The sequence below is a fragment of the Narcine bancroftii genome, chromosome 3, assembly GCF_036971445.1.
Source record: "Narcine bancroftii isolate sNarBan1 chromosome 3, sNarBan1.hap1, whole genome shotgun sequence".
NCBI lineage: Eukaryota > Metazoa > Chordata > Chondrichthyes > Torpediniformes > Narcinidae > Narcine > Narcine bancroftii.
The window spans coordinates 207,608,665-207,623,322 of NC_091471.1; the positions used below are offsets into that span (position 1 = coordinate 207,608,665).

At 35.2% G+C, this 14,658-nt stretch overlaps 1 protein-coding gene across 3 annotated transcripts in view; it reads right to left on the reverse strand.

Annotated features, from left to right (window-relative positions):
* lrba (LPS-responsive vesicle trafficking, beach and anchor containing) overlaps positions 1 to 14,658 on the reverse strand; it is an 871,588-nt gene that overhangs the window by 413,934 nt on the left and 442,996 nt on the right. For all 3 annotated transcript variants that reach the window (XM_069926437.1, XM_069926436.1, XM_069926438.1), the window contains one exon: positions 1,893 to 2,017. In XM_069926437.1, coding sequence (XP_069782538.1) covers positions 1,893 to 2,017 — 125 coding nt within the window. The remainder of the gene's footprint in view (positions 1 to 1,892; positions 2,018 to 14,658) is intronic.

The following is a 14,658-nucleotide window of genomic DNA, read 5'->3' on the forward strand; positions in this document are numbered from 1 at the left end:
TGCGACAAAAGCATCTATGCAGCCTGACAATGTCTGATTATTGCCCATGGTGCTTCAGGGAGGCAATTTTAAAATTATTGTTGAATTCACAAAAGGATTAGTTGCAAATAACATTGTGCTTGATTATTTAATAGATCTTAACTTGTATTTAGCTAGCCTTACATATCAAAAAGTGGAAGAATTAGTTTTGTGGTGAAATTCCCAAGGCACTTTTGAAGAATTATGGTGCACTTGAATGCGGGAGAAAGATCTCATATTGATAGGGTTTTAGCAGAGAGCATTTGCCACATGGATTCAGTCGCTAATAATAACACATTTGTAAATATTGCTCTTGTCCACATATAATGCCAACAATTATGCGAAACAAGAAAGAAAAATATTTTATCTATCTGAATATATTCTGCTAATAAGAGCAGTGTACTACATAAAAAGCCCTTTGGCAGAAGCAGCCCAGCTGTGCACTTCACCTATTTGGTCTTGTTCAAGTCTCTGAGGATCTCCAGATTTGGTATAGTTATTGCTTTTAGATCACATTCTTATTGACTAGTGTCAGCCTGGTCATTCATCTTGAGTACAGATGTCACAAGTGCAGTGCTATCTTGTGACATATTGTGAACATTTTCTTCCAGAAATACCTCTTTAAGGCAGGGTGCAATAGGTTAAACTACTAGACAGAAACCAAAATACAACTGATTGTGCTATTCAATTTCCTTTGTAAGAAATATTCATAAAATTAAAATTCTAAACTATGGTAACAATCAATTTCCTAAGAGCATGCTTGTGAAGCAAATAAAAGTTTAATAGTTAAGCTTGGATGCCCTTTTTTAAAAAAAATTTCAATAATTTTGATGATAGAAAAGTTCCAAATGCGTGGCATGCCATAAAAATGTAATGCTCTGATACTTCAAATTCAAAAACATTTTTATTTACAATTGCTCAGTAATAATCATTTCATCAATGATACCTTCAGAAGAAAAGAATAAACCTTTCTTACCAATGTACCCCAATGAGATAAGTGTTATAAACTAGTATTTTGAAGCTTTCTTTCAGTCACTTTAATAAGGTAATCAATGCTTGTTAATTAGTTTTCACTGCAGTTAAAAATGACCAAGTGCACGATCAAGTTAAATAAATCTTTTTCTATAGAAGGAGCAATCAATGTTATAGCTCATTAAATTACAGCTGCAGTGCAGTGATCATTATAACACGAACCATGATTTAGGAAAGGGATTTTGGGGGGCTCACAGAAGGGGGTGGAGGTAGAGAGGGCAGAACAAAGAAAATAAATTTTCATTCCTTTTCAAACAATTGGCAGGATAGGATAAGTTAACTTTGAAAAGATTAAGAATTCCTTTCTTTGTGTGCCTTTATGACAATATTTAATTTATTTTATAATACACTTCCTTTTTTCCAATACTTTATTTCCTTTGTTGTCAAGTTATTTGTTTGGATATCATTTCTGTTACCTTGTACATTAAATTTTTTACTTAAAATCTATTTTAACCATATGCATCTCTGGTTGTACCTGACTTTTAAATAGAGGAATGAATACATTTAAAGGGGCAAAAGCCTAAATTTGGAATGGCTCCTGAATGTACAAGATGACAAAATGCCCATTTATTTTTAACCTGAATCCCTCCTTTTCAATTTTATGGACCTTACAGTGCAAAATGCAGAATGATTGTATAACAACCCAGAAATAAATTCAGGCACACATCTTTTCCTGAAGAGGCAACATGGAGCTTCTCGGCAAATGACAGCTTGCACTTCAAAATTGGTTATGTGAGATGTGCAAACAAGTGTTTGTGTTTCAATTTCAGTAATCTAACAAATATTGCTCTAATTTTGTGTACCCACTGCCATGAGGAAAAACCAATTGTCTATGAACTAACCGTGTTCAATTGCTGCTTTAAGTGTGGCTTCAGGATGTGTTGATCCAAATGAGTTGCGAACAAACCGTCGGCGGCGCCGCAAGTCATCTTCCCAGTAGTCAAGGCGCCAGAACTCACGAGGACGACTGCAATGGAACAGAGGCAGCACATATGTTAGCAATTATCAAACAGCATGGTAGCATATAAGTGCTGAATAAAGATCTCCTTGTTTGGTTGGTCATTTTTGCAGTCTGCAATCCTTAAGTTAGGTTTGTCCTTGAAAATAACAATATCACCTTCCAGACTAAGAAACCCCTTTCCCTTTTCTTCTCGGAAGGTGAAATGAGCACTAAATACATCATTTTGAAATGAATTGCTGACAGTGTGATCAGTTTCCCCACACTCTAGTGGCATGTGCTCTGATTTCAGCCTCATTTCAGCCTCAGCAGGACACCTTTAGCTGTGACTGCATTTATAAACCAGAATAGGGAAAAGGCCATTATAAATATGGTATAGCATTACCTATATTAATCAAAGTCTACCCCTTCATCATTTTTCTTCCCAATTTGTGTGCTTTCACACAAGGTCAGTAAATCATACCTTCCATTCTCAGTCCAGAAAGTGTTAACTTTAATGAACAGTACTGTTATGCGCGTACATGAGAGATAATAAAATATTACTCTATTTAGACGTGCAGAAATTTAATTAAAATAATCTCTTAAAATATTCATTACATTTAGCCCCTGAGGCATAGAGTAACGTAAGAAAATGCATTTCCTTTCTTTTACTGATATTTTAAGACCCATTCCTATAGAAAGACAAGGTAATATATTTAAAACAGATGACATTTGATTTTTTTTCACATTAAAATTAGGTGTGCTTGACATTTTGCCTCCTAAAATACAAAAAGAGGACCTAAAATCTTACACAAAATCCTTTTTTTAATCTGTTCATATTAAATTGAAAGAATGCTCCATTGCACAACCTCAAGAACTCACTCTCCCTCTTACAGCTTTTTTTTAATGTTTTCAAAATTGAACATGGGAAAATTTGTTAAACATCAGATAAATCTTTTTAAGGCAACATTTCTTAGTCTTAGTATTACATACTTCCCTCTTATCATTCTATGATTTGTCACCATTTCAGTACAGGAAAAACAGACATTTACATTACAGATGCTTGCTGTAATATTAAAACAGTATTTCAAGCACAAAGCTTCACACATTATTTGTGGTAGAATACATATGCATACTACAAAGAAACGGAAGAATTATATTTTATATTGATGAGTGGCTTCTGATACCACACCATTCACTTACAAAAGGCAATCTGAACAAACATAAGGATCATGAAATGTAGATTATTCTGTTTCACTTCTCTACATTTCCAAGTAGTAGATGAATTTATGTCTACAGCTTCATCAATGTAATTAAGTCATTAAATCACTTGTGCACTAATTCACTAATATAGTCTTAATCCCAATGTAAAATCTCCTACACATTTGCTTGTAGCTAATAATTAAGTTTTTCCATCACCAAATATATGTGTATTCTCTGTTCTCTTTTTTTCTGCAATGTGAACATTGTTGAGGTTCAGAAAAAAATAAACTGTGCTCTAAGATCAGCTGCAATCAGAAATACCTCAATATCTTCTTTTATTTAAAATTGCTGTCCCTCCACCAAAAATGTGAACACAAGGTCCATTACTCGATTTTTAGCCACATGTGACAGACTGTTATGTGTTTGGCTGCGATAGCTGCTGTGCCAGAACAGGCACTTCATCATCCTAGCTTCCAACGTTCAGCTATTAAAATTATTATCAAATATCTACTGAGATCCAGGCGTGAATCATAGACTGCACCCAGTCTTCTGGGGAAAGATACAATGAAGGTCTATTCATCAGAATGGCAATCGGCAGAAGTAATTAGTTCCCAAGACCTAGATTTCTTACAAAGCTTATTTCACACAGTGCCACAAACAACATATGAATGTGAAAAGCTAATGAAAGCCTGTAAAATGTGTTAACCTCTCCAGCCATCAATCGTTCTGTTACTTTGTGTTAAATATTTTTTAAAGCCAATAAATTTTTAATTTCTCATCCATCCTTGACAGTTTTTGACAGAATTACGTGGTCCCATTTTCTTCAAGATAACAACAATTACAATTACAAAAGGAATCTGCAGTATTCATTTATACACCATTTGTGTAATTAGCTCTCCAGCAACAAGATGCCCCACTCAAGAGTAATCTTGACAGAAAGCTCATGTTGTCTATTTGCCTCTCCTAATATGATTTGTATAATTGCTCAACAACTGTACATCTTTTGGAGCTCCCCAAAAAAGGTCACAATTTGGAAGTTTTTTTAAAATTTCATTGGACAAAAAAAACTTCTAACTGCTGGTCTCTGCTTGTAAGTCTATGATAAAGGGGTATAATTATGCTCAGTCTCTAAGCCTTTTTAGCTAGACTCGTCTTTATAAATGTATGCAATTTACCCCTGATTGATAGGAGTCATTAACTGGATATCAACTCCTGATTCAATATGCTGCACTGCAGTATCTTCCAGAAACCAGGGGTATTTTAGACAAGCTGGAATGTTGAAATCTTACAAAATTTTATCACTAGAAAATAATTAAATTATACAAAAACATAAAATGCATTCTAGGTATCGGTTCATGATAAATTTTGAAGTATTCACAATGTTCTATGGACTTACAAATTTGTAAGCATGCCACCATCAACTTACGTCATTTGTACATTGAAAAGAAAGACCACAAAAGTAGTCTTCACATTTCAACAATTCAAAGAAATGAAACAAACTATATTCAAGCAAATAGTTATATAAATATTAGAATTCTTTAATTAACAAATTTCCATTTCATGCTAAAATCAATAATACACAACTGTCCAATCACTGGAATAAATTGTCCAACATATCAAAATACATTTTATTGAATAAGAAAGGTTTTCTAGAAATCAAAGAATATTTATGAAAACTTATTAACATTATTTTCAAATATTTAAGCCCTCATTATTTCCCACTTCTTGAATTACAGACAATAACAGAAGCTCCGAAAATGTTTCAATTAAAATTTATTTGATGAAACCCTTTCTGAAAAGAAGTGAAAACCATTCAAATTAATATTTTAGTTTGGCTCAGTTAGAATACAGAGAGTACAAAAACAGCCCAACCTGACTGTTTTCTAATAGGCCACATTGAATTTGCAGGTCTAATATTTTCAGAGGTGATGCCTTCTGAAAAAAAACTGAATGACCATCTTTTCACTAGACATAAAAGATCTCATGGACTCAAAAAAAGGCTTATTTCCTCCTCAAACTACCCACACCAAAACAGATGAATCAATATTAATGACCATTCACACCATTTGTTAGATGTTGCATCAGATAAGATGCTTCCTACATAAGCAGACATAACTGTTGCTATCTTCTAAAGCATTTAAAGACCATTTGGGATAAACCTGAGATATAATAAAGATGAGAGAGTCACTTTAAGAATATTGTGTTCACATGTCCACATGTTAATTACATGATTACATATGAACTTAAAAAACTGTAGTCAACTGGAAAAATACATTACAATGCAGATTAAAGTTTCTCCATTTAATAAGCATTATATTATATCAATTTGATCATTGACTAGTTTGCCAAAAGAATTCAAGCATAAAATTTGGATACAGTAGTGGAACTTGTAGTGGCATTTTAACTAAATACCAGTGTAAATCATCATTTTCAATAGGGAAAAGAAATTTGGGTTGTTAAGAAAAATCATACATCCTGGAATGCATCTATCAGAAGTCTTCCTATTAAAAAATATGCTGCATACTTTTTATATATTTTAATAATTGAACAAGTATTTGCATTTTCAGACCGTGCAACATTCCAAAATTGTTTTCCCTTTTTGCAAAGACATTTGCGAAAAAAAATCAAAATAATATACCAATAAATTATGTCCACTTTCACATGTGTTTAAATAACACTCCAATATACAAAAATAAGCTTAGAAACATAATTAAACATCTTTTAAAGGGAGATTAGTTCCCCCAGTCAAATCAATGGGGCATTACAAAATGCCAAACTATTGTACAAACTGAGAGGTCAGATACAAACCTATCCACCTTCAGCTTTTCATACAAATTCAGTCATGAACACCTGACTTCAAGAACATTGCTGAGACTCCCGAGCTATATGCAATGACTCAGAAGTCCGCATCCCAATGCAGCTAGCCAGTAGTTCTCTTGGGAACTTTCATGCCCAATAAATTTACCACACTCACTGAACAGAAATCAAGATGTGTTTTACTTGCATATTATGCACTTTGGTAGTCGTAGTGGTTTACTGAAAATGTTAAATTCAATATGATCCAAGATAATGAAGAGTACAGACAGAAGATTATATGCTGCTCTCTGGGCAACGTTGGAGATTAAAGACAGAGACCATAATGGGAATGGGTTGGAAAATTAAAATGATGGTGACTGGAAGCTCAAGTTCACATTCATGGACTAAATATAGATTTACTTCAGAGGTCACCGAGACCACATTTGGTTTCTCAATGAAGAGGAGATCACATGAGCATTGCATGCAATTAACTAAATTTGAAGGTAAACAAGAAAATATATAGATAGGGTCTAGTCCAATAAATTTATTCAGAAGGAATGCCTGGATCCCTAAATGGTGGAATTGGGAGAGGGGCAAGTGTTATGCATTGTGTGGAGGGGCTGATTGGATGAAAGTGAGGCATTGCCGGGATGGGTGAAAGTGAGGGAGAAGTGGAGTGGTTGAAAGCAGGTGCTCGTGTGGATGGGACTGAGTGGGGAAGAGGAGGGGATGGCCTTAGCAGAATCAAAGTTTGGAAGAATGATCTTGTAGAAAGATCTAAGATGTTAAGGGGAATGATAGGGTAGATGTTGAGGTTCTAGATGGGGACTTTCAAACAAGAGAACATCATTACAAGTTGAGGCGGGGTGATCATTTAAAATTGAAGTGCATTGGAATTTCTTCTTGCAGAAAAAATGAATCTCAGATTACTCTATCCTTGGGTACGCTTGAGGATTTAGTGGCTAGGACAGTGGAAATACTTAAAATGGGTATAGATAATTTTTTGAAAGGTTAGGGAATTCAAGGTTATGTGGATAATGATACAGAAACAAAGTTGAGGCCTGGGTCAGATCATATTGAATGAGGGATAGGCTTGCGGGGCCAAACAGCCCATTCCTAGTTTCTTGAGTTCTTTGCCCTCAAGGGCAATGGGTTTGGAAGAGAGTGTGGGCTCGACGAACTGACACTAGAGAGAGATACTGAGTGGGCAGAGAAAAAGGGGCCAAAAGAAAAAAGAAAGATTAAATAAAAAAGAAAATGAAGCAGATTTGAGAGGGAAGAAAAAGCACTCATGAGTGTTATGATCATGAGTAGCTAGCCAATCAAGGGTCAATTCTCAGTCTGGGTTTTAAATTTGGCAACGGTTGGGTCTTTGCTCCATGTTCCGTCCAATGTATATATTCCCAACCTCCTTCTTTCCCCTGCACTGTTTCACTCTCTCCTTGCCTCCCTTACCTCACTCATCCTCCATTATTCTCTCTTTCTCACACAATCCAAAAATCTTGAAGTACGAATAGAGCTCATATAGTTCAAAGAGTCAGAAAATCGGGTGGCCATTCCAGTATTTAGAGTAACTTATGATGATGTCCTCCTTTGGAATGGCCATCCAAAGTATGAGCAATCCACCAATCATACTTCACTTTCCCTTTTCCCCCAATAGACTGTTACAGAGGCCCAAGGTGACCTTTTCTAAAACAGAGTGACAAAAAAACACAGACAAGTGAAAAGAAATAAAAGCCTACAAGTATTTAACACATTTCCGATTCTAGTCCCTTGCAAAATCTTTGACTGGTTGAACTCAAACAGAAGTGCAATTAGTGTACCTGGATAACTGGAGAGTTAACTTTGTATAAACCCTTCTCAGTTGAATTTTACACCATTTCAGAGAACTAAAACAATTAATTCAAAAAATGAATGTACTTCAATTTCATTTGGAAAATTGGAATTATTAATAGAAATTTCATGAATATACATTAATCAAAAGTAACAACCTCTTGTTAAGACTACTAGTTGGTGTACAAAACAGCAGAATCGTTAACTATGACTAGTCATCTTTGATGAAGCAGTGAGAGACCGAAGAAACTTAACAGGTCAGGCAACATCCATGAAGTGAAATGGTCAGTCAACGTTTTGGGTCAAGACCCATTTTATGCTTGACATTATTGTATTTGAATATGAATAATACTAATCATATTAGAGTCACAGTGGAATTCAAAGTTATGAAAATATATTACTATCATCAAATGGTATTTACTATTTGATAAGGAAAACACGCATAAAACAACTTAATTTGCAGAGATTTACATTCAGTGAATCCAAGTCTCCGAAAATACTTGGGTTCACGAGGGAGAGGTATTCCTAAATTGCTAAAGTGGATTCAAAAGCATTAAGGGTGACAGTTTCATCACAAAAGAACACAAAAACTGTAAGTGCCATAATAAAACTGCAACTTAACTGTGAATGTTTACTGACAAGTTTTTTTAAATTTATTGTCTCGTTTTAATTAAATTATGAATACTATTGAAGTTGTTTGTTGTTGCTTTTGTAGTTTTTTTTAAAAGAAGCACTGGTTCAGCTGCAGCAAGTTAAAATTAAACAATGTACAATGCATATAACAATAAACTCAGTATCATTAAATGTCTGTATGAGAAAGTACCCATAATTCGGTAAGAGATCTGTGCAACTGCTGTTACTCCTTTACATTAAATTTATAAATGAGTTTTATCAAAGGCAATAATTTTTGCAGTACAACATGGACAATGTTTTTAACTTTTATCTACAATCCAACCCCAAATACTAAAAATCTACAATCTAACAAGAGAACCATAGAATTTTTAACGTTTGACAGTGTTTGTCTTGATGCAGGGTCTCAACCTAAAACACTATGCCGTTCCCTCCACAGATGCTAGTTGACCTGAGTTCTTGCAGCAGTTTGGTTTTTTTTGCTCCAGATCCCAGCGTCCATGGTCTTTTGTGATTGAATTTTTAATTTTTGACAGTGTTTACTCAATTGCTCTATTAAGATGTAGTTACAGGTATCCCCTACTTTTCAAAAGTTCGCTTTATGCCACTTCATTTTTACGAAGGACCTACATTAATACCCATTTTCACTAGCCAAAAGAAATCCAAAGGGAATTTTTGCTTTTACGATAAAAGGCAAAAAGCAAAAATAGTGTTCTGTGTTTGTTTGCAGCAAGCCATTATAGAGGCAGCTCGCACCCTGAGCAGCAAGAGTGGCACCGTCAACCTCCTTTCCCAGGAACTACACTTAGTATCTCAACATCAAGCCGCCATATCTTTGAACTGTGTCAGTGAGCATATGTGCTTTATCTCGATTTATTTTGCGCATCCGTTAGCAAGTGTCCTGTGTCTGTTAGTTAGTGTCTTAAGGTATCAGAAAAACTTAAGAGAGCTCAGAAGGGTGTTACGCTTAGCGTAAAACTGGACTGGGAATGCTCAAAAAAAAATTCCCATATAAATTAATGGTAATTGCTTCTTCGCTTTGCGCCATTTTGGTTAATGAAAGGTTTCATAGGAACACTTTACTTTCGAATAGCAGGAAAAATCTGTATTTCAATAGTTTAGTAATGTTTATAATAGCGAGGCCTCATTGTTTTGGAATAAATCTCAGAGCAACTTCTGGTTTCTACATGTAGATATGGCAATGTGGAAGATGCTGTCAGAGATACCTTACTCCTACTCAAAGGAGAGCTGAGGTAGTTGCCACTGTTGGACTCTGCACTGAAATAGATGTAATGGTTTTAACAGGAATATTGGCCCATGACAAATGACAAAGTGGTGTGAGGGCTATTTCACAGAAATAAACACATTTTTAACATAATGATCAGAGATAATTACAGCTGGAATAAAATCTCAATGGTCTTGAAAATTTAATTACAAATGCCAGGGATTGCTTCACAAAGAAACTAATTAACATTGTACAGAGAATTAACAAAAAGAATCAATATAAAAACGTGGTCTTTCTCAGTCTTTATTCTGTTTTCCTTGCGTAATTTGAAGCCACTTTCCTTCAAAATTTACTTGCCTCTGTGATTTTTCAATGACTGGTAGAAAAACCATGATAGTTTTTGGACTGCTTATATACATAACAAAAATTCTCATTGCAGGTCTTGAACTGATCAGGGAAAGTCTCTGCTCCAAAGACTTAAAAAAATCTTTGGGTACTTTTGGCTACAATGAGCTGCATTGATATTAGGCCACGACCTACAAATTTTATCAAATGTACATTTGCATGGAATAACAGCTGAGTCTCTGAAAAAAAATTAAGATATTAATAGCTGTTTCTCAAATACACATAACCTTTATAGACAATCTATTGTTTTCGTTACTCTCAAGATATTTATGTTTATTGCAGTATTTCATTACTTGGCAAAATAGTTGGAGCACCCAAGTGCTAAAAGAACTGATGAGGAAACAAAAGCCCATTGATCGTCAATAATTGTGAAATGAGCAAGAACTTGCATTTTTAAAGACTGACAAACCATGCACCTCAATAACAAAAGGCAAAGGAACAAATCTATCTTAATAAACATGTAGAGTACAACCTGCATATATGTGGATTCAATCTCCTTTTCATTTTCCTCTCTTGATTATTCATAATGCAAAACCATAATGGTTCCTCTCCCTTCCTAACCAGATCAAGGAGGATGGAAAGTTCAACCTTCAAAAATCTAACACTGAAATTTTCTGATTGAGTAAAGCCATTAAATGTCCAACACTGATTCTAGAAATTAAAAATAACAATTGAAAGACAGCATTTCACTAAGTCAGTCTACTTTAAATAAAGTCAGGAGGGACTGTTTTATCTTTGGCATATTGTGGTAAAATTATTACAGTCATTTTCCTTTTAAAAAAAGTAGAATGAAACATCAATATTGTACATTGCACAAGGCTTATGTTGTACCTTTCCTACCAAGGGTGATTCTGAAGTCACCCTTGATTTTAAACAACTTAGAACCGATAACGCGGCCAGCAGATGTTAGTTATTCCCAATTTGGTTTCAACTAAATAGGCTGCCAGTTCAATTTACAGGTGAAGGGTTAATCACATGGGCATGGGACTAGAGACGCAAACAAACGAGGCCAGGTAACCATGGCAGGTTTCCTTTGAACATGAAGGAACCAAATGTAATTTTCATTCTTTGTATTTTTTTTTTAATTTAAACCATCTGAATTATTACTCCAAGTCTCTGCTCTGCTTGTTCTCTAATGTAAGTATGATATAATCATACCACTATGGGGTGAACACATTTGAGCTTCACTCAAAATGAGAGTGATGACTTTACGATAAAAGAGGTAAGGTTAAGAGATTCTAAAACTAGAGGAGAAGAATTTATAGTGACAGGGAAAAGATTTAAAAGGGAACCAGAGGCATTTTTTTCCATGCTGAAAGTGGTGTGTCCAAGCTGCATGGGAAGTGTTAGAAGAAGCCAATTTATAAATGGAATTTAAAAAATATTTTCAAAGGTGTAGGAATCGGAAAGGGTTATTAGAGCAGTGGGTTTCAACCTTTTTTCCCCACTCACATACCACTTTAAGTATTCCCTATGTCACAGGTGCTCTGTGATTAGTAAGGGATTGCTTAAGGTGGTATGTGGGTGGAAAGAAAAAGGTTGAAAACCACTGTTTTAATTGTACCTCAATGACTCATTATGTGCACGGTTTCACAACTCCAAAGAAAATGGGCCAATGACTATTTGTCTTGAGCAAAATATTTCAGTAACAATTGGGTCTAGAGCAGTGGTTCTCAACCTTCCCTTCCCACTCACACCACCTTAAGCAATCTCTTACTAATCACAGAGCACCGATGGCATTGGGATTACTTAAAGTGGTATGTGAGTGAAAAGAAAAACGTTGGGAATCACTGGCTTAGAGGGATATGAGCCAAGCACAGGAAAATGAGACTCAGATAGGCAATAGGTGAGTTGGGCTGAAGGGCCTGCTTATGAAAGACAACACTATGACAGATCTGAAAACATAAGAAATGCAGCAAGTGTAAGTCATCCAGGCCTTTGTAAATGGTCTGCCAGTCAATAAGATGTTGGCTGATCTTTTATTTGGTGCTCATATCCCTTGATTCCCTTCATATACCAAAAATCTAACAATACCTATCTTAATGGCCAAGCACAGCCTCCTTTGGATCAGAATTTAGTGCTTTTCGTTTCAGTGGTGAAGAGTTGGCCTTTTAATTTGAGACTGGTGGCGCTTGGCTCTGGACATCCCACCAAGGAAAACATCATCTGTGTATCCACACTGAAAAATTCCATAACGATCTGACACACTTCATTAAATAACTTTATTCCCATCCCCACCACTCCCTGGCAACGCAGGAATCAATTTAGATCATCGGTTTTCCTCTCCCACCATTGCAAGTATATCCTCCTTTTGTAGGGAGACTTGACCTGTTAACAATATTCTAGGTGTGGTCCCAGTTGAACCCTATATAATGGCAGTTAAAATAAACCTAGAACTGCACTCAAAACAGACTTGCAAAAAGCCATCACATGGTTTGCCTTCTTAAATGCTTGTTACACAGGTAATTCTCCCGCACCAGGGGAGGGGGGGAAATAATTGTGTTCCTGTTGGGTGCCTGAAATGCATTGCCAGGAGTGGTGGTGGAGGCTTGAACAATATGGGCATTAAGAGACTCTTACACAGGCACATAGATGATTGAGGTAGGGTTTAGCTTTTTTTCAAAAGTTTGGCATAACCTTGTGGGCCGAAGGGCATGTACTGTGCTGTAATGGTCTATGGTAGCCAATCTACATCACAATGTTCCATAATACAAAGCTATGTCATCTGCACATGCATCATGAAATGGAGTGAAAAGAAAGTTTATTTATTGCCTTTTTTCCCCACATAAATTCTGTGTGTGAATTCTATTCCACATCTCAACTTTTTGGAAACTAATATCACCTCTACATTCACACCAATTAAGCAATTCAAGAACGTAGCTCACCGATATTTTCTAAGGGCAATTTTCTGGGAGTCAGCAACAAACAGATCAAAGAAAACAAATTATTAATAATTAATTCATGGTAATTTTCCTTATTTCCCTAATATAATTTGTCCTGTCTGTAGCAAGGATCCACATTAACTTTTTTACTGATCTTCTGTTTCTCTCTTTTCCAAGGTATTTTGGAAGGTTTTATAGACTGTTTTGACCTCCTCATTAGAATACTCATTCCCTATCTTTATCAATTCCTTGCCCCCCACTTCTGAAATTTTCTGAATATTTATGGAGGCTTATTGCTTTTTTTGTCAACATTACAAGCCTATTTTTTTGACCTCATAAGATCTTTAACTTTTCTTGTTGATCATGGATAGACTAGTTTCCCTATTGAGTTCAATGCCTTAAAAGGTATATTTGTTTAAATGTTAATCTGTTGCTTTACTGTAATATCTTTTAATGATGTTTCCCAATCTACTTAGTTTGAATATAAGTTATCCAGTGTCCTGTATTGTGCCACAATTCAATAGGATTTTGACTGATCTTTTGCTTCATATTGTACACCCTGATTCCCTTAGTATAAAAATAATCTTTCAATTAATTCTGATGAATTAATTATCTATTCATCTCAAATATACTCAGCGATTGAGCATATATGTTAATTGTTTTATTTAGATTTAAGATCTTGATTTTGGATTAAAATGAACCATATTCAATCCAATGTAAAATCCCATCTTTTATGTTCAATCTTCTCTAGAATTCCTGTGGAAAATTATTAATTAACCTTTTCCCATTGCACTCTAGTAGAGCTAAAATAGCCTATTCCCAAATTGGTTCATGAACACACTGATCTAAAAAAGAACTTCAATATTTATCTTCCACAATTTTACTTCTCATTTGGTTCTCTCAGTCTACATGGAGATGCAACTCAGGCACAATTACGATAACACTCTTGTTACATGAGCCTTTGGTTTCCTGATTTATAGCATGCCATTCATTACCACTATTGGTTGGAAGCAAAGAGACAACTCCCAACAGTATTTTCATGTTTTCATAATGACAAAGGAGGCTATCTACCCATCGAGTCCATGTCAGATCTCAGAGTAATTCCATCAATCAAATTTATTTCCTCACAGCCCTTTCTCATTCATTTGTTCATTAATTTTTCCCCAATTCTCATTAGTTTCTGCAAACTTGCTTTGTCTTTTCCAACCATGCCTACTGTAGGAATCAATGCTTGGTCTCCAGTTATTCATTATCTATATCACTGATATGGCTGAGGAAATCGAATGATGATGCAACGTTTAAAGTAGGGAGGAGGATGAAAATAGACTTCAAGGAATGTCAATAAATGAGTGATTCAGAAAGAAAATGAAAAATGAATGTAATGTGGAAATGTAAAATTAAATGGGGAAGATGGTCAAATCAGTTGAGTTTTTAAAGACAGCTTTCCTGTTGCTAACCAACATGTTATTCTATTTGAGTTCAATTCCATATCGTCTCATGGCGATTTTGAACCAAAAGCCTCAGTTTTAAACTTGTAGTACAATAGTGATGTACCTTGGAAGCTAGTAGGGGTCAGGTTTCACCCTTGAGAAGAGCTACAAATTTATGGGAACATGATAGGATAATGTTATCTGTGCAAAGATACTTTATTCTGTTCATGAAATATAAAATCAATCATCATGAAGTGTCATGTTACT